General features: G+C 45.5%; 1 protein-coding gene across 6 annotated transcripts in view; it reads right to left on the reverse strand.

Annotated features, from left to right (window-relative positions):
- The window catches only part of EFL1 (elongation factor like GTPase 1), a 1,213,944-nt gene that overhangs the window by 999,160 nt on the left and 193,356 nt on the right, over positions 1 to 21,428 (reverse strand). For all 6 annotated transcript variants that reach the window (XM_078684725.1, XM_078684721.1, XM_078684722.1 and 3 more), the window contains one exon: positions 14,646 to 14,768. In XM_078684725.1, coding sequence (XP_078540851.1) covers positions 14,646 to 14,768 — 123 coding nt within the window. The remainder of the gene's footprint in view (positions 1 to 14,645; positions 14,769 to 21,428) is intronic.

The following is a 21,428-nucleotide window of genomic DNA, read 5'->3' on the forward strand; positions in this document are numbered from 1 at the left end:
GGACTGGCTGAGAGCTTCGAGAGACCCCGGAAAGAAAAGCTCCAGAAAAGTTTCTAAGTCAGAAGGTAAAAACTATGACCGAGACCTACAGCGAGGGGTAGCTGCGCAGAGCTCCATCGCGGTCGGCCTGAAACTTTGACCCGGTCTATCACTACCAGATGTCCCGATGAGGCACTATAGTTTTCTATGTGGTAGATAATGGTAAATCTTTGAAAATTCATATCACCAGTTCCCTACATTGGAATGTTTGTCATTTTGGTGTCATTTTAAATTGGTTAAGGATTTTTATTGTGCATTGTGTCTTAATTATTTACTGAATTTGTGTTGTTAAATACTTTACATACCCGTCTTTGAAGTTAAGCCTGACTGCTTGCAGCCAAGCTTCCAAGGGTTGAGCTTATGAATATTTTTCTACGACCTATTCTGAGCCCTATACTGTGTTAGTGGCCTTATTGCCAGTGGCAGATATACCTTTGCCTCTACTAATACTCCACTTTCCAACAATATTGTAATTCATTATGTCGATGCATGTGTATTGATATAGGGTTAATATTCTGCTTTTACATGATTTGCCCACTTGGGCAGAATCAGTCAGGTCTCTTGTTTTGCATGAACTTCACGCATGCGCAAGACAGTCCTACATGGCTTTAACTGTCTGTTGGTTTAGTATATTATTTATTGGTTTTGAGGCATGGACATTTTAGCATGCATTGGATATATGCATATTTGTGCATATCTCAATAAAATAACTTTCAGAATGATTTTGTTATATTTTTGCGTTTACGACTGATGTTCATGAGATTTGTATGACAAGAGTATTGCTGATAATTTAACACTAGCACTACATCCAATGATAACTCAATCTACATATGTTTTGTTAAGGAAACTTTGTGTTAACCATGGTTCATCATATCAAGATGGATTACTAATATAACTAATGTTATGGCGGTATGTTCCAAGATAGAGGTAATTGCTGCTCTGGTTTTTGCACACATGCATGTATAAGTCCCTTTTCACTTTTCTTTCTTTATTTCAACCCAGAAGTGCTTGGCTTTTGCAATTTGCGTGAGCAAGGTGTAATGCCGAAATGCGTTGGAGAAGTTATTACATTTAATTATTTGGCATACAGGAGCATCCGAGTATTCTTCAAATACGAGTGAAGGATTGTTGGCAATATTGGTGGGTTCCCGGTAACCTGTATCAGAGAGAGTGAGATAGATAGATAGAGTGTGTGTGTGGTGTGTGTGGTGTGGTGTGGTGTGGTGTGGTGAGGTGTGGTGTGGTGTGGGTGTGTGTGTGGGTGTGTGTGTGCGCGCGCACACACACTACGGTTTATAATGGCGGCAATTGCGCCTATGTAGTTATAGTTAGGCCACCACTTCCACTGAAAAGGCATTATTGTCTTTTCATAGTAACCTTGACACCATTTGAAAACTCTGCAGAAACTTTTCCAATAAAAATGCGCATTCAATTTGGTTTTGGTATAGCACATTTTGAACAGAACCGTCAAGCTGGGATCAAATAAAAGAGGGGTGGGAGTCAAAAAAGAAAAGGGACATGTCCCATTTTATTCGTCAAAGTATTTTTTGTTCTTAGATGCAGAACTGAATTACACCCAAACGTATAATGAAAGTAGAACTTTGCTGTGCTTGGCGTATATCCGTTTAGTAGTTTTGGGAAATTACAGTTTCATTTTTGTTTCCCTTGGACTTGAAAAGGTGAAATTATAGAGAAATTTGGACTGTTAGTATGGAGAGGTTCATGATCCTGGAATCGGCAACGCTCTTCAGAACCAAATCCAAAAAATATTCAAATTTGTTTGAAAGATGAAGCTTTTTCTACAATAGTCCATTAAGGGTCTACAACCCCAAAGTGTTTTCTGCAGACACAAAGCTGTTTCGCTAGTTGCAACTTCAAATGAACTGTTGCAGTTGCCATTACAAGACTCGAGGACTCGGTCCCTGAGTCCTGAAGGAAGAGAGAAGAGAATGATCTGCGGACTAGGAATTGTGACCTGTTTTAGGCCCCATCACACTCAACTCAAACACGGGGTCCACATATGAAAACAGGTTTGGCGGGAGAGGGACTCCTGTTTTGGGTTCACGGAAGGGAGAAATGTCACTTGTGGAAATTATGTATGCTTCACAAAAAAATACAAGTCCCAGCTTGTTTAAAACATCCTGTTTGTGTGCATGCTATTCATTCTGTCTGTGGATACTAGGCTATAGAGCTATCTGAACTAGCTCATTGTAAGAACATGTCAGAAACTGGAGATTAGGCAGTGACAATGCGGAGGATATAGAGGAGACCACAGAGTCAGCATAAACAGATACAGATAAAATGAGGGCATCGGCACGAAGGCGACCAATGTAGAAATTACTACCTGTGTATGTGACCTTATCAGTCACTTACCGGTTGAAAAAAAATAAATGCAAGGAGTGTTACTTGAAAACTTATGACCTTGTGTTAAGCTGAATATATGACACACAAAGTGCCTAAACCACACTTACTTCAAACAAGAACGATTTCGAGGATGGAAAAATATTTATTAAATCCCAACCAGGCAAACTTATTAAATGCCAATTATTTTGTTATTTTTTGCAAATTACTTTCACATACATTAGCAGGAAAGACAAACTGTACATTGAAATATTTACACTCTTGTACATTATATATAAACAAACAATGTCAAAAATAATATATCAACATCAAACATCATACAAAGAAATTAATACAGTACCAAAGGACAATAATACACACATATAAAATCAATGAATGAACAAAGTCAAAGAAATTTGGGGAATATTGTCAAATGGATGACACAAAATCAATAATATCTGGACTAGAGAGTCCTAGTTTTCTTTATAGATAAAACTTTATTCCACCAAAAGCTGCCGATGCGTTTCGAGGCCAGGACAGAGGTCCCTGGACTCTCATCAGGGCTTTTATTCTTTGTGTCTGAAAGATGCAAAGAAAAAAGTGTTTTACTATCTTAATTTCTTGATAGCCTCTATACTGTGGTTAAATGAGCTAATGCTTGGAAAATGAGGAGTCTTGACATACAAGGCTCTTTGCTATCTGTTCCTAGAATAAAAAAAGCGCGTAGTGGTGGCAAATCTTTTTCCTACCTGGCTCCAAGATTTTGGAATGGTTTGCCTTCTGCGCTACGTCTGGGACAAAATTTGTCTCAATTTAGAAAAATGTTAAAAACTCACCTTTTCTAAAACTAATAAAATAATATCCTCTTCCTGAATTAGGTTGTTTCTCCGTCCGAAGCGCCGAGATACCCTCATGGGTGATTCAGCGCTATATAAATAAATAAATATCATATCAATATCATATCATAATATCATAAGGAGGCTTGTGGGACTTGTGGTCAAATCCGGGGAACAGAGTGACTCAATCGGTCAGCGTAGAAAATCTAATCAGAAAGATCAGAGTTTTGTGAACACTAGCGCGTCATTTGAGAGCCTTTCAGAAAAATGAAAGAACGGGAGGCACTAACCTTTACTCCGCCGGTAGCCGGCTTGATGGCTCAAAGGGTGTGGCCATCTATGGTGTTCCTGAAAGGAACATAATGAGTAAATATAAGTGAAGCTATAGAAAACATTCCTCGTGCTAAAAGTCTGTACCGGGTGTTCAAAGGCAAAGGAAGGAGCCTACCTTACCCTTGCTTTGTTTTTCTTACATACAATGTATGGTCGACGCTCGCAGTCCTGCCGAACGAAAGAAGACTTATGAGGCCTCTTACAGACCGAATACAATCACAAAAACGAGAGAAAAGGCCCCCTCTCTGATCAGGCATTACCTTCTCCAGACGCGCTATCTCCGCAACTGTTTCCTTCACGATCTCATTCAAGATGGCCGGCTGGCGTCTGGACTTAATTTATGTAAGCTTGGCCCAGATGCATTGTGGACCTTGCAGTTTGGGTCCAGGTGACCAGGCACTAATTAAGTGAAAAACGAGTCTCGAGTTTGGACATACGAGTCTCGAGTTTGAAAAAACGGGTATCCTTGCGGAAGCTCTGAAGTGCTCGTGAAGTACTATTGAAATGTGTAATCAGAGCGCACCCCGTAACTAGCCCTTACATAACATGTATCATGTTTGAAAAGGTGATTGACGGATCTAGTTAGCGGATTGCCCCAAAACACTCGGTGCTGTTGTTAAGATAAAATTGACATGAATTAGAGGAACAGGGCCCACTGGCCCGACCAGGCGCGTCACTCTGTCAACCAAGTCACTCCTAGAACGGGTGCAATCATTTATAAGCGCGCTACCTCCGAGAGGTTGTTCAACCCGGTTTGAACGCTATTGAATTTCAGAATTAGGTATGCCTCTTTTTGAAGCAAAATGCGCTCAACATCATGGAATCGATTCATGGTATTAACTGTACATAGGACTGACCACTTGAAGTCATGCTCGTCATGTCCCTTTTCTTAGCAGTGCTTGACCATGGGAGCTGTTGTCAGTTTCTTCTTAATGCGGGACCGATGCTGGCTGATTCGGTGATTGATCTGCTGGCTAGTCTTGCCCACATAGATCTTCCTGCTGGGGCACAGTATCGCGTAGACCACATTCTTGGTCCGGCAATTTGAAAACTCAATGTGAGACCATTTCACTCCTTGGTGGATGAATTCCTTGCCTTCGATGGTATTCGGGCAGGCGACACAATTCCCACACTTATGGTGGCCCTCAATGGATTTCAACTTCCATTGTGACAACAAGTCACTTTTTGGCTTCGGTGTTGCAATGTCGGCTCTAATCAACTGTTGCCCGATGCCCTAATTCTTTTTGTAGGCGAAAATGGGTTTGGGGAAAGGGCAATCAAGTCCTTCCAACAATATGCCAGTTCTTCAGCACGGCCTGTCTAAGTTTGTGTGTGTCAGGACAGAATGTGGTAACGTACACAAGTTTCTCAAGCGGTGTGCGTTTCTTGACTTGAAGTAAGCATTCGCGAGGAGTATATCTAGCTCGTTTGAATGAATGTTTCAAGAGCTTTTTAGGATAGCCTCTTTGTTGCATGTCAGAGCAAAAATTGCAGGCATGTTTCTCATACTCCTGTATGTCAGAGCAATTCCTCCGGATCCTAAGTAGTTGCCTGTAGGGCAAGTTAGCTTTGAGATTTCTCGGGTGTGCGCTTCTGTGATGTAGAATCGCGTTTCTGTCTGTTGGCTTTTTATAAAGGGATGTTTTAAGTTGTCCTTGATCGCATGTGAGCTCAACGTCCAGAAATGTCATGCGACTAGTGCTGTATTCAATGGAAAATTGGATGTCTCTGTGTCTTGTGTTAAGCCAACCATGGAAGGCCAATAATTCAGTCTGGCTCCCCTGCCACAGGAGCCAGACGTCATCAATGTACCGGTACCACTGTGTGATATGATGTTTAAAGGGGTTGTTCACCTCTACGAATTTCTCTTCATACTGTGCCATAAAGAGGACAGCCATCTCTGGGGCGTAAGGACACCCCATAGCAGTCCCCTTAATGCTTTTTTCTTTGCATCTTTCAGACACAGAGACATTCAATTTTCCATTGAATACAGCACTAGTCGCATGACATTTCTGCACGTTGAGCTCACATGCGATCAAGGACAACTTAAAACATCCCTTTATAAAAAGCCAACAGACAGAAACACGATTCTACATCACAGAAGCGCACACCCGAGAAATCTCAAAGCTAACTTGCCCTACGGGCAACTACTTAGGTTCCGGAGGAATTGCTCTGACATACAGGAGTATGAGAAACATGCCCGCAATTTTTGCTCTGACATGCAACAAAGAGGCTATCCTAAAAAGCTCTTGAAACATTCATTCAAACGAGCTAGATATACTCCTCCAGAATGCTTACTTCAAGCCAAGAATCGCACACGCTTGAGAAACTTGTGTGCGTTACCACGTTCTGTCCTGACACACACAAACTTAGACAGGCCGTGCTGAAGAACTGGCATTTGTTGGAAGGACTTGATTGCCCTTTCCCCAAACCCATCATCCGGCAACAGTTGATTAGAGCCGACATTGCAACACCGAAGCCAAAAAGTGACTTGTTGTCACAATGGAAGTTGAAACCCATTGAGGGCCACCATAAGTGTGGGAATTGTGTCGCCTGCCCGAATACCATCGAAGGCAAGGAATTCATCCACCAAGGAGTGAAATGGTCTCACATTGAGTTTTCAAATTGCAGGACCAAGAATGTGGTCTGCGCGATACTGTGCCCCTGCAGGAAGATCTATGTGGGCAAGACTAGCCAGCAGATCAATCACCGAATCAGCCAGCATCGGTCCCGCATTAAGAAGAAAGTGACAACAGCTCCCATGGTCGAGCACTTCTTAGAAAAGGGACATGACGAGCATGACTTCAAGTGGTCAGTCCTATGTACAGTTAATACCATGAATCGATGCCATGATGTCGAGCACATTTTGCTTCAAAAAGAGGCATACCTAATTCTGAAATTCAATAGCGTTCAAACCGGGTTGAACAACCTCTCGGAGGTAGCGCGCTTGTAAATGATTGCACCCGTTCTAGGAGTGACTTGGTTGACAGAGTGACGCGCCTGGTCGGGCCAGTGGGCCCTGTTCCTCTAATTCATGTCAATTTTATCTTAACAACAGCACCGAGTGTTTTGGGGCAATCCGCTAACTAGATCCCTCAATCACCTTTTCAAACACGATACAAGTTATGTAAGGGCAAGTTACGGGGTACGCTCTAATTACACATTTCAATAGTACTTCACAAGCACTTCAGAGCTTCCGCAAGGATACCCGTTTTTTCAAACTCGAGACTCGTTTGTCCAAACTCGAGACTCGTTTTTCACTTAATTAGTGCCTCTGTCACCTGGACCCAAACTGCAAGGTCCACAATGCATCTGGGCCAAGCTTACATAAATTAAGTCCAGACGCCAGCCGGCCATCTTGAATGAGATCGTTAAGGAAACAGTTGCGGAGATAGCGCGTCTGGAGAAGGTAATGCCTGATCAGAGAGGGGGCCTTTTCTCTCGTTTTTGTGATTGTATTCGGTCTGTAGGAGGCCTCATAAGTCTTCTTTTGTTCGGCAGGACTGCGAGCGTCGACCATACATTGTGTGTAAGAAAAACAAAGCCAAGGCAAGGTAGGCTCCTTCCTTTGCCTTTGAACACCCGGTACAGACTTTTAGCACGAGGAATGTTTTCTATAGCTTCACTTATATTTACTCATTATGTTCCTGTCAGGAACACCATAGATGGCCACACCCTTTTAGCCATCAAGCTGGCTACCGGCGGAGTAAAGGTTAGTGCCTCCTGTTCTTTCATTTATCTGAAAGGCTCTCAAATGACGCGCTAGTGTTAGCAAAACTCTGATCTTTCTGATTAGATTGTCTACGCCGACCGATTGAGTCACTCGGTGCCCCGGATTTGACGACAAGTCCCATAAGCCTCCTTCTCCCAACTTAAGAGCCTGGTATGTCAAGACTCCTCATTTTCCAAGCATTAGCTCATTTAACCACAGTATAGAGGCTATCAAGAAATTAAGATAGCAAAATGCTTTTTTCTTTGCATCTTTCAGACACAAAGAATAAAAGCCCTGATGAGAGTCCAGGGACATCTGTCCTGGCCTCGAAACGCGTCGGCAGCTTTTGGTGGATTAAAGTTTTATCTATAAAGAAAACTAGGACTCTCTAGTCCAGATATTATTGATTTTGTGTCATCCATTTGACAACATTCCCCAATTTCTTTGACTTTGTTCATTCATTGACTTTATATGTTTGTAATATTGTCCTTTGGTACTGTATTAATTTCCTTGTATGATGTTTGATGTTGATATATTATTTTTGACATTGATTGTTTATATATAATGTACAAGAGTGTAAATATTTCAATGTACAGTTTGTCTTTCCTGCTAATGTACGTGAAAGTAATTTGCAAAAAATAACAAAATAATTGGCATTTAATAAGTTTGCCTGGTTGGGATTTAATAAATATTTTTCCATCCCGAAATCGTTCTTGTTTGAAGTAAGTGTGGTTTAGGCACTTTGTGTGTCATATATTCAAGTATAAGGTCTAGCCTTTACCACGTTTCAAGACCTATCTCCTTAGGGTTACAACTTGTGTTAAGCTGGGCACACAGAGGACGGACTATATCTATTTTGAACCTCCATGATTCTACGCATCTGAAAGCAAGACAAGCCAAAGAGTTTTTAGCCCCTTGCGTGCTGCCGTTGGCCGACGGGAGCACTACCTCCCTAGTGCTGCCATCGGCCTACAGCCGACGGAGCCCCGCCCACCCTTTAGAACGCCCGCACCGCGGCGGAAAAACCACTGCGGTTAAGGCGTTAAAAGCTGAGCCCGAATGTTAGAAGGAGATACAAAAGACACAAAATCCCTACCCAGTGGAGGTTTATGATGTCATAACAGTTCCTACACAGGTGCTGCAGGAGAAGCAGCAGGAAAATGTTCAGTTCAGTTCTGTTTTTTCACTCTACTGCATGGCATGTGAAACAAGCATTGAAAATGCAATAGGTCTCGCACCTTTGATTAAGTTAAATCCATTTGCTTTGCTAATGGTATTGTTTAGCAAAGCAAATGGCTTTAACTTAATAAAAGGCGAGACCTATTGCATTTTTAATACATGTTCTAAAGACGGGAACAATAAGTACTGGCAGGTGCCGAACAACAGAGCCCCTCACCAACCCTCCCAATGCCCCCATCCCACCACCTCCACTCAATAACAACCGACATCAATCCCGGCCACTGCCAGCCCTTTCTTTTCCATCACTGGGGCAGGCACACTGCCCTGCCAATGCACCTCAACCCTGCCCTCAGCCTCTCACTCCTCCTACCCACAACCAACCTCATTGCCCCCCGCCCCAAAACTCTACCACCCGACCTAACAAACCTAACTGCAGTTGTACTGGCCTCCAGCAGACCCTCCTATTTCAGCCCTGCCTAGTCAGGATCGGCCTTTGCCAGGATAGCGCCCTGGGAGGAAAGAAATTTGGCGCCCTCTCTTTTTGTGGATAAAATGAGTCCCTGACTGTGTACCCCAGAATTGTGACTGGCCTCTGAACCCAAACATCTCGGCAACTCATCCAGCTCACCTGAATCACTCATAAATTAGCTTCTCACGCTGGTGCCAAGTTTTTTGTAGAAGGGGCAGGGTTAAAAGTCTGTGGAAGCAGGAGGTGAAGAGGTTGGAGGACAAGAAAGGTGGTGGAAGGTGGGAGTGGGTGTTAAAAACAGAACTTTCACCACTGGGGCCAGGTAACAGCGTCTCTGATGTCTGCATGACCTGCATGGAGACAGTTACTTACGCCACGCCCCCTCTGAAGATTGGCGCCTTGGGCCCAGCTCGCCCATGACAAAATCCGGTCCTAGGGACCCTGCACCGCAATGCTGCCCAAAGCAACCTCCCCCCTCCTCCCCTGCCGGCCACTACTCCAGACCTCCAGCAGACCCTTCTGTTCCAGGACTGGGACACGCACACTTCCTTGCCATTCACCCCCAACCCTGTCCAGCCGCTCTCTTTGCTATTTCAGAACGAGGGCTAAAGCTGCACAATGCCACTCGGCAGGGCGCGCTGCTGTTCCAGTACTGTACGGGGACTTGCAGGACTCAGTCGGTGCGCCTCTAGCCCTGCCAGCAGCACCTGGGCAATCATTGCCAGCTCTCTGAAAACACAACACCAGTCTATTTCCCTCTCACCCTATTCTATTTCCCTCTCTCCTTCCACCTTCCTTCGCCTTCTCCCTGACTCCCTCGCATCCTGTAACTTCTTTCCACCACCCCCTCGCCCCCGTCCTCCCACCTCTCCAGCTAGGTGGAGGCCTTCATTCGAATATCTGGTATTGTGATATCCACTCCCTTGGGGGCTGTAATGCGCCCTCTCTTCTAATGCATGCACCGGTGTCTTCTATTTCAGTTTAGCTGTGGTGTGGGCTGATTGTGGGATGTATTCAGTGACTGAGGTTGTTTATTTCACTGTATGCACGGCTGTCATTTTTTAAATTCTTATTCATTTATTTATTTATTTATTTGCAGCTTTGTCGCAGCGAACTTGACCCGAAGGTATTGGAGCGATTTATATGAGCACCAGTTACGTTACACAATGACACATTCATCTGACGTAGGCACGGGGAGATGAAAAGATTTGCCCAGAACAACAGGGTTTTGAGCCAAAGCCGGGACTCAAACCGGATTGCAAACCTCCAAAATCTGCAGCTCTGGCCATTAGGACGAAAATGACGGGGAAGGGGACAACTACATAAAAAGCTACTTTCGGATCTAATGAAATTGTGTTAAGAAAATACACATTTACAGGGGGCGGTGAGGCAACGCCAACGGGGAACAGCTGTGACAAACACCGGGTACTTGAGTGAGTGCGGGGGTCCGTGATACCCCCAGTGTGCAGCGGCTGTAGGGGTGGTGACAATGGGCACTTCAAGTTTAAGAGGGTGGTGAATCACGTTAAGAAAAGACACATTTAAAGGGGGCATTGAGGATACGCCGACGGGGATCAGCGGTGACAAACACTGGGTACTTGAGTGAGTGCCGGGGTCAGTGGTGCCCCCCAGTGTGCAGCGGCTGTAGGGGTGGTGACAATGGGCACTCCAAGTTTAAGAGGGTGGTGAATCACAGAATAGTTCTGGGTGATTATTATTTTTTTATTGGGGTTTTTGACATGCACTTAACTCCAATAACCTACACGGAAAGTGATTACGGCATGAGCGCATCCTATGTGCATGGGGCGAGAACAGAAGCATGTGGGGTCCAGTTGATACTAGGTAGTGCAGTAAATGCACGCCTGCTGAAATGAAAACTGCATTGTGCTTTCCCGAAAGTGAAAGAGGATCTCTTGCCTTTATGGGGCCGTGTGTTTGAAACACATGGCCCCATAAAGATAAGAAACTTTTTACGACGCACGGCAGGCAAGTGGGCCGTCAGAAAAAGAGAAAAGTGCACGTCATGGAAAGCTCTTTTCCAATGGCTGGCCACCGTTTAGCATAAACGGTGACGCCGGCCAATGGAAAAGAGGGGCGGGGCTTAAAGCCCTTTACTGAAGCTCCTCCAAAACATAGAATCTCGCCGAGCGAGCTGCGCATGTGCGCAGCCACGCCAGCCGAGACCTAAAAAGCACCTAGAGTGGAGAACACAATTGGGAAATATAAAATGAAAGATGGTGGAACCCTACTAGTTCCATGCATACTTTGAGCAGTTTCTGATGGAATAAGTCCTGTTTCGAGTTCTGTGCTGTGCTTCATGATTCGGTCGGCATTTGTATCATGGGTTTAATTATTGTTTTACTTTGGAGGCCATTCACCTTTTAGTGACTTGCCCACTTTCATTTTCACATCGCATCTTGTTGCCTGCTTGTGGCAGCCTGCTCGCCCTGTGCCGTCTCTCCCTTCACCACGCCTTCACCACCCCTCTGGGATCGCTGCTTGTATTTTATGTGATTTGCCCAAAATCACAGTATGTTGAGCTGACGCCGAGACTCGACGTCCCGAGTCGGCAACTCTGACCACATGTCCTTCACAGCATGTTTGCTGGCATTTTATTGCTGTTTTTTTAAATGCTGCCAGATGGAGTCATTTATAAGCTCAAATGTTGTTCCAGTCACATTGCGTGCCCTTCTCTCACCACCCCCTCACTGCTTGCATTTTCACCAACACAAACTGTTTCTTCCCACATCCCTTCACCATGCCCCAACCAGCCCTCCCAGATCGCTGCTTGTATTTAAGTGATTTGCCCAAAATCACAGGACACAGCTTGCTCATCAGCGACTCAGCACCCTGAAAGCTCCGGGACCGCACAAAATGCTGCATTACTAAATCCTTATAAGGTCCCAAAGGCAAGACCTATTGCATCACAAATGCTTGTTTCCTAATGATGTTACTTATTTTCCCTAACAAAATAAATCCAAGCAGCATTCTTCTGATTGTATCTATTATTATTTTGCTTCTGATGAATGCTTCCCAATATGACCACATATCTTACAAAGAAAATCAAACAGCAATATGATACAATTGGATTCTAATAAACCTAATACCAGTCTCACCACCTGCACCCCAGATAACCACCACAGGTCAATAGTAACGATTTATTTAACACTCAATTTCTAAATGTAAGGGAACTGCACTATATTTTCAGACTAACATTGTAGAGATCACTGCATACATCTTGAAAAAGAAAAACAACACACTGCGTTTGTCTGTAGCTTTCATACACATATGTGTTTACTGCTGAATGGGCTGCGTTCTGTTGAAAACATACTTTCACATACATAAACACTTTTATGGTTCATATCTATTGGCAAAAAAAAAAAGTGTTCTGTTTTGGTTTTCGGCGCCACCTTCACACCAATGCTCACACGTAAAAGTTCTTTGAATTCAAATGCGACCAAGGATGAATTATGGTTCTAGTGCAGATAATGAACTTGACTGGATAATTCTTCCGTTTAGCAGAGTTCAAGTAGATAAGAACCAAACTGCCCCTTAAAATATACAATTATTCTTGTTTTAAAGTTTGTGAATACTTAATGACTGCTATCACCACATGGAAAAACAAATCACGGACATTATGGAAAGTATGCGAAACGCATTTGCAGGTTTATTATGAAGTCAGTGGGTGTCTCCAAACAGCACTATCTAAGATTGTACCTTGGAGGCATCAGAACGCTTGTTGCAACATCCACGTATCTAATACGATGACAGCGAAAAAAATATAGGACTCTACTGGAAAAAGAGAATTGGGCGGATTCACAGAAGTATTGGGTAGGCGTGGAGACTGTATATAATGGCAGTCAATACGGACTGATAATGAAATTGAAATTCAGATCTAACTGCTGATTCGCACACATTCATATACAGATAATTTTGCAATCATCCCCCTCGCCTCAGGGATGGAATCTTCACAGCCTCTTATATCAATGTTTTATTCTGTACAATCTACAATATTATAAATTGTAGATGCTGGCTTATATATCCTTTTAACAAGCTTCTCAAATGGTTACCAAATCAGATGCAAAAAGGTTTCATATATTGTTCCAGCTGCAACCAATGCTTTCTCCGGAGAATGTGCTCACCCACAATAAGTATATTGTGCCAGTTCAAACCTTCTTTGTTCGTTTGTGTTTCAATCAGTTCTAGCATACTAGGCCTCCCTTTGTCCTGTGACTCCGTGATGCCTTCAGGTATCTTTCCCTCGCTCCCTTTCTCAGCTTCTGATTGACTTGGTTTGTGGTGGTGTTCTATGGCTCTCAGCTGGTATCCAGATCTGTCAAAGGCTCAACACACCAACACCCCATGCTGACAGTGGTAAGCCTCTCAACAACTGCTGGCCTCTGTCTTCCTAACAGCTTGTTCCGGGACCTTCCATCTCTCTGGCACCGAAGTAGTTCTGTGCACAGCCTGTCACTAGAGATAAATCCATTCCAAACAGTGAAATTTGGTCCATTGTTGCTCAGTCTCACTTTCCTTGCCCAGTTACCCAGGTTCCTACCACCAATGATGGTAACATCATTCTCACCTGCATAGGTCTTCAGAGATGACAAGTGCTTTCAGCGGGTCTGAACATCTGGATTTTGACACCTTTCTAAATTAAAAGTCTTTTTTGGGTTTCTATTTAGACAGAAATGACAGATTAAGTCACCAAACCACAAAAATACATTTCCACTACAGCGCGTTGGCTTCCACTTTCCTAAGGTGCACCAGCTTGACCAGTCACTGCTCAACTGACAGCTGGTCATGTCTGTTTCATCATAAAGAAATCCTCTGCAGGAAAAATACAGACGTCTAACAGCAAATGGTTTGAATGGCTTAAGGTTGGCAACAGGGTAGTCGTCTCTTTTCATCATTGCAGATTTTTCATTTCTGAAGGGCATAGAGTGTTCAGTCAAATTTTTTCCTGCATGTTGTTTTTATTATCTTTTTGAAGGCGCTGGATAACATAAATGAAACAACCGGATTTGCATGTTTGATGGTGTCTCTTGCCAAAGGTTCGTCCTGCAACAGAAACTGTGACTGGCTAGCCTGTAGACAATCAATTAAACAATATACTTATCTTTTGAAGACGTAAACACTTGACTATGTTGTTTTTAACAGCTACTTCCACGACGCCGTAATGAATTGACCCTTTTTTGTACAGAAGTGCAGGGCTGCATCGCTATACAGCTATGGTAATCAGTAATTAAGACAATTACCAGTTGTGGTTTCTAGAGATTCCATTCATGTTTCAATGCTGTCTGCAGCACTAAAACTACTATCTTTTGCTCCTCAAAATTCCAATCTCACAAAAGCTTCCAGTCACTCTTGTGCCACTATAATGCCTTGCCATTTCACGTTTGTCAGCCTTCTTAACATGACACCTACAAATCACTTCCTAGGATCGTACCTTTCAAATAAGTTTTACTCTGCTAATACCATCCTTCACGGAAACGACCACCACATGTCCTCTCTATTCAACAAAACACTGTCTTCCTAGGATCGACGAAATCTGCAGGACTCAGTGGTATTAAATTATCCCTTTTCTGGCAAGCTTTGGACAACAGGAAATTTCACTCTTTCTAAACCAAACCCTTGCCTGGATACAATGTGGTTTTGTACCATAACAAATGAACTTATGACATATCTGCCTTTTCGGGTCAATTGTAAAGCACTGTCCCGATAATAATGTACTCACCCTTTTTAAGTTCTTGTGTCTCAGGTGGAAGGGAATCAAACCTTCTTGCTCCAACACACATCAGTCTTTCCACTCGCTCAGCAGCAATATCCAGTGGACTCGGGAGTTTGTTACAGACCATTGCTGAATCAAAGTGTTAAAGAATCACAACACAGCAGAATGCACACTACTTCCCATGAGCAAAGAACATTTTAAGAAGCAGGGTTCTCTCAATTTATCATTTGTGAAAATACTTCTCATACTTTACAATCAGAGGACTGGGTAATCTAGCAAACATTATTTAAAAGCATTTGAATAATTATACAATAATTAGGCAGGACCTCATCATATGACTAAGGACCAGATGTACAAAAATTTGATTTGTAAAAAGCGGGCACAAAGTGTGCACAACATCTTTCTAATCCAGTGAGATTTTGTGAACTGACCTATGTACTAATGCCATCGCAGAGAGGGTCAGCAGACCACCGCAGTTGTGATCATATTTAAATAAAGTAACTTTTTGTTAACATAGCCTTTTCCCCTTAAAGGCAATGGGTATAAATTTAAGAGCACACCATTGACAATTCTCAAGCGATCTTGTTTTCCTTTTAAATTCAAAATGTGCAAACTGTACTTAAACGATCCCATCCCCTTTGCCAATGAGTTATCACCTTGTTGGAGAATGAAAAATGTCCTAGTAACCATGACGGAAAGTTTCAATTCTATTAAGGACTCGGAGGCGAGGTTTATGCTGTTCTTTCTTTTATTTTTCCTGTACAGCAATTTTAACTTTCATCAAAAAAACAACGACAAGTGCCATCGTAACTGTAGCCCATCATGTAACTCCAGCCAACCAATCAGCAGTGACCATCATCCTCTAGGGCGCGCTGTTGCTCCCGTCCTTCCTCTTTCTTGACTGCGATCCATTAGACACCCAAGAATCTTCGTCTGTTTTGGAACCCTCGGACCTAGAGGAAGTTAAACGAGAACCCATGAAACCATTCTCCGGAACATCGAAGAACACAACCTCAAATTACACAACGAAGGTGAATGCAATCGAAGATGATATCTGGGAGAAGAATACTTATCCCATACGAGGATCTTAGCTGGAAAGATTGTAAACCAACCTATCCGAAAACTCCATGAGGGAGGGAACAGGTCTCCGTGAGCACAGGGTGGGAATGATCCTCGCCTCCGAGTCCTTAATGGAACTGAAACTTTCCTTCATGGTTACTAGGACATTTTTTCATTCTATGGCAGGACCGGAGGCGAGGATTATGCTTGTTCAAAGCTTATCCACCACCAATGACGCCATATTCTAAAGTAGAATCTTTTAAACAGAGTCCGTAGACCAATCTGCTGCATTGAGAATGTCTTCCAGTCTGTCACCCAGTGTAAAGGCTTTAAATGCCATAGCTCCTCTTACTGAGTGTGCTCCGAACTGCGATACATTAATGCCCGCTTCCTGCATCACCCATCTGATCCAACAAGCTATTGTTGGTGGTCAAACCGCCTTGAAGGGCTTCCTCAAGGAAATTAAGAGCGGACGCTCACCTGGAGGACGATGTTCCTCGGTCATGGTCTTGTACTCCTTAAGGCAACAAACAACACACAGCTTTGGTACTTTGTCAAACGCTGGATATGAGATGACTCTTGTGTCGGATTTAGTCCTTCGCGTGAGGTGAAATGTAACCACATCCGGGGTAAAGCTGCGACCTGTAATGTCCAGGGCCCTGAAGTCTGACACCCGCCGACAGGAGACCAAGCAGAGAAGCATAGCCAACTTGGCTGAAAGCTCCTTGCGAGAGAGGTACCTGTTAGCCGGCCACGATTGAAACAAGTGCAAAACATTGTTGACATCCCATAAGGAGGAATATCTGGTTTCTGGAGGAAGAGAAAGAAGAAATCCCTGCATCAACTTGCATATGTGAGGGTGTTCTCCAGCCGGCGTGCCGTTGATCGGAAGGTGACCAGCAGAAATCGCTGATCTATAAGAATTGACGGTGTGATAAACCCGACCTTGTGTCGCCAGAGAGGCTAAGAAGTTCATGATATTCACTACTTCGCACCCCATGGGATCGTGACCGCCCCGAATACACCAACGAACCCATCTGGCCGAAGCCGACTTATACCTCTTGTTGGTGCCATCAGCCCTGGCTGCTCCCAACAAAGACTGAGCCACTGTCGATAGGCCAGGGATTTTCCACCGATGCAGCCATGCTACCAAGGACATTCGACCTTGCTGGATTAACGGGTGTGACTCGCCCTGAGGGTTCTTCAGGAGAAGAGGATCTTGGTGTAGAATGATTGGAGAATCCCAAGAAAGTTCCAGAAGAACTGGAAACAACACTTGAGACTTCCAATAAGAAGTGATCAAAACCAGCTTTGCATGTTGACTCCTGAGTTGCGTGGTTAGTCGCATGATCATTGCGAACGGAGAAAGGCATACCCCGACTCTTTGGACCAGCCCTGGAGGAACGCATCCGTCGCTGTCGCGAGCTGGTCCGGTTTCCAAATGAAGAAGCGCGGGAATTGATGGTTCAACCGGGACGCAAAGAGGTCCACTGAGAAGGGACCCATACTCTGTTGAGGCGCTGGAATACTGAAGGAAGCAGTTGCCAGAGACTCATGTCGGACTAACTAAGAGAGCCCCAATCTGCTATCACATTGGATTTCCCTGGTAGGTACTCCACTGTCATGGAGACATTATGTGCCAAGCTAAAGGTCCAAAAATCCTTGGCCAGGTCCGCCAACGCTTTGGACTTCGTGCCCCCTAGGTGATTGATGTATCGGGCGGCCGATACATTGTCCATCTACAGAAGCACGCTGCAGGTTGCTTTTGTCCTTCGACCAACACTGGAAGGCGAAGGAGCCTGCCATCAATTCCAGGAGGTTGATGTGTAGAAAACTCATCTGCTGACCATTTTCCTCCTGTAAAGGAGTCCCCGTAGCGGGCCCCCCAGCCTGGCATCGGATTCTATCACTAAATCCGGTTCACAGCGGAAAATGGCCCTGCCATTCCATGCCTGCAAGTGGTTGAGTCACCAAGTCAACTCTACTCGCACTTCCTCGGGTGGGGAATCTGATCCGAATATTGGAGGCCTTTGCGAAGGTGCGAGGCTTTCAGGCGTTGTAATGCTCTGTAATGGAGCGGGCCGGGGAAAATCACCTGGATCGAGGCACTCAAGAGGCCTACGAGACGCGCAATCTGGCAAAGTGAGGTGGACCGGCGCGCCAACATACGACGCATTTCCCTGCGGATCTTCGTTATCTTGGGAGCTGGAAGACTCAAGGTACGTGAAACCAAGTCCACTACAAACCCGAGAAAGGTCATCTGTTTGGAAGGGATCAGGATTGATTTCTTGGAGTTTATAACAAAACCCAGGCTTTGTAGAAGATCTATTGTCTCTTGCAAGTTCTGTGCGAGCTTGACTGGACATTGATCTAAGAGAAGGAGATCATCCAAGTAAATGATGAGGCGTAAACCCTTCGCTCGATGCGTCTCCACCACTGGTTTGAGAACCTTGGTGAAGCACCATGGGGCCGATGACAGGCCGAAGGGGAGCGAGGCAAACTCGAACGCTCTGTCTTGCCAGATGAACTGAAGGAACCGACGATGAGGGGAGAAGATGGGTACAAGTCAAGTCAAGTCAAGTTTAGATTTGTATAGCGCACTACTCACCCAGAGGGTCTCAAGGCGCTTGAGGGAGGGGGGAGTTTTACTTATCAAATATCCAAGTTTTTAGTTGTTTTCTGAAGGAGAGGTGGTTCTGTGTGAGGCGGAGGTGGGTGGGGAGGGAATTCCAGGTCTTGGCCGCTAAGTAGGAGAAGGATCTTCCCGACATGGTGGATCTTTGGATGCGTGGAACTGCGGCGAGGGCTTGATTGGACGATCGAAGTTGGCGGGTGAGGGTGTAGAAGGACAGGCGCGTGTTGAGGTATTCTGGTCCTAGGTCGTAGAGGGCTTTGTGTGCGTGGGTGAGGAGGCGGAACGTTATTCTCTTGTTGACGGGAAGCCAGTGGAGGTCTCTCAGGCGACCTGAGATGTGATCTTGGCGGGGGATGTCTAGGATGAGTCTGGCTGAGGCGTTTTGGATGCGTTGGAGTTTTTTCTGTAGTTTGGCTGTGGTTCCGGCGTAAAGGGTGTTTCCGTAGTCCAGTCGGCTTGTGACTAGTGCATGGGTGACCGACTTTCTTGTTTCGGTGGGGATCCAACGGAAGATTTTTTCGAGCATACGTAGTATGTTGAAGCATGATGATGAGACGGCGTTGACTTGTCTGGTCATCGAAAGGGAGGAGTCCAGGATGAAGCCCAGGTTACGTGCGTGGTCCGTTGATATGGGTGCGGTTCCCAGGGCCGGTGGCCACCATGAGTCGTCCCAGGCGGAGGGGGATGATCCTAAGATGAGGACTTCCGTTTTGTCCGAGTTCAGTTTTAGACGGCTGTTCTTCATCCACTCGGCTACTTCTTTCATCCCTTCGTGTAGGTTGGTTTTTGCGGTGTTTGGGTCTTTGGTGAGGGAGAGGATCAGCTGGGTGTCGTCTGCGTAGGAGATAATGTTGAGGTTGTGTTGGCGCGCAATGGATGCGAGGGGACTCATGTATACGTTGAAGAGGGTGGGACTGAGTGAAGATCCTTGGGGTACGCCGCAGATTACTTCTGTGGCCTCTGATCTGAAGGGGGGGAGACGGACTCTCTGGGTTCTTCCGGAGAGGAACGCGATTATCCAGTCCAATGCTTTTCCTTGTATACCGATGTTGCTGAGGCGTTGTATAAGGATGTTATGACAGACTGTGTCGAAGGCTGAGGAGAGGTCAAGTAGGATGAGGGCAGCTGTTTCTCTGTTGTCCAGTAGGGTTCGAATGCCGTCTGTTGCTGCGATGAGGGCGGTCTCGGTGCCGTGTTTGGCTCGGAATCCGGACTGTGAAGGGTCGAGGGATTTGTTGGATTAGAGGAAGGCGGCGAATTGACTGTTGACGGCTTTCTCAATGACTTTGGCAGGGAATGGGAGGAGCGAAATGGGGCGGTAGTTCTTAAGTTCAGTGGGGTCTGCTGTAGGTTTCTTCAAGAGGGCGCTGAGTTCGGCATGTTTCCAGCTTTCCGGGAAGGTAGCGGAGTTGATGGAGCAGTTGATGACGTCTCGGAGATGGGGTGCGATAATGGAGTCTGCTTTGCTGAATATGTGGTGGGGACATGGGTCGGTTGGTGATCCTGAGTGAATGGTGTTCATCAGGCGGATGGTGTCTTCGGTGGTGATTGGGTTCCAGGCGCAAAGGTTGTTGGGGGGGGGTTTAAGTTCGGAGGTGGGTGGGGTGGACTGGTCTCCGAAGCTGTTATGTATGTCAGCGATTTTGTTGTGGAAAAACGAGGCTAGAGAGTCGCAGAGGTCTTGGGAGGGAGTGAGGTCATTGGTGCCGGCGGTGGGGTTAGTAAACTCTTTGACGATGTTGAATAGTTCTTTGCTGTTGTGGGAGTTGTTGTTGAGTCGATCCTTGAATGATGATTTCTTGGTGGACCGGATCAGTTGGTGGTGTTTGCGGGTGGCATTCTTGAAGGTGGCCAGGTTGTCAGAGGTTGGGTTTTTTCGCCATGCTTTCTCGAGGGTGCGGCAGATCTTCTTGGATTTCTTAAGGTCATCATTAAACCAGGGGGCTTTTTTGCTGCCTTGTTTGATTTGATGGTTTTTCAAAGAGAGCTAATTCGTCAGCGCTGTGGGTGATCCATTGTGTGAGGTTGGTGGCTGCTTGGTTTGGGTCCGATGATTTTGCAGGGGTGAAGCGATGTGTAGAGTTGGTCGAAGGTAATTTTGTTCCAGTTTCTCTGTGGAATTCGTTGTGGGTGGTTGTGGGTCGTAGTCTTTTTAAAGTTGAAGTGTACGCAGCTGTGGTCCGTCCAATGGAGAGCTGTGGTGTGATTAAAGGAGATGTGCTTGCTGGAGGTGAAGATTGGGTCGAGCGTGTGTCCGGCAAAGTGGGTGGGGGTGTCAACAAGTTGTTTGAGTCCGAGATTGGCGAGGTTGTCCAAGAGGGTGGTGGTGTTGCTGACGTTGATCTTTTCCAGGTGGAAGTTGAGGTCTCCCAGTAGAATGTAGTACTCTGAGGGGAGGGCGTGAGGGCTGATGAAATCAGTGATGTCTTCGCTGAATCGCAGAAGCGTGGCTCAGTGGTTAGAGGCGGCAGACCCGGAAGCTGAGACCGGCCGTGGACCAGGGTTCGATTCCCCGCCTCGGCGGGTCTCGGGCTCAAAAATTCCACGGACTCGACAATTCTCGCTCCGGTGCCTACTCAACTCACAGGGTCACACTCTGCGACTCTGGGCAATAGCTTGCTTAATCTCCACTACGGCCCCTCGCGGCGGGATGCCTGGCTTTCACCTTGTGGATACCCTGCCGGGGTATCTCACAGGGGAATACCAGGACGGGTTCCCTAAGCAAGCGCTTAGATACCGTGTCGGTGATTTGCGCTATATAAATACATGTACATTGTGTGCGGGGTCCGGGTGGTCTGTAGATGAGGGTGCCTCTGAGTGTGGTCTTAGGGTCGGTGTGGATTTGTAATGAAAGGGGTTCGGCGGTTGTGAGGTTGTCATCGGAGCTGGTTGTAATGTGGATGGTGTTCTTGTGGACGATGGCGATTGCTCCTCCTGTTCGCTTGGTGCGGTCCTTTCGGATGATTTTGTAGTCGTCCGGGATGGCTATGGCGATGTCGGGCGTTGATGAGGTGTTCATCCAGGTTTCTGTAAGGAAGGCGACGTCCAGTGAAGTGGTGTCGAGAAGGTTCCAAAGTTCAATGGCTAGTCTGTGG

Source organism: Lissotriton helveticus, chromosome 3_2 (assembly GCF_964261635.1).
Source record: "Lissotriton helveticus chromosome 3_2, aLisHel1.1, whole genome shotgun sequence".
Taxonomy (NCBI): domain Eukaryota; kingdom Metazoa; phylum Chordata; class Amphibia; order Caudata; family Salamandridae; genus Lissotriton; species Lissotriton helveticus.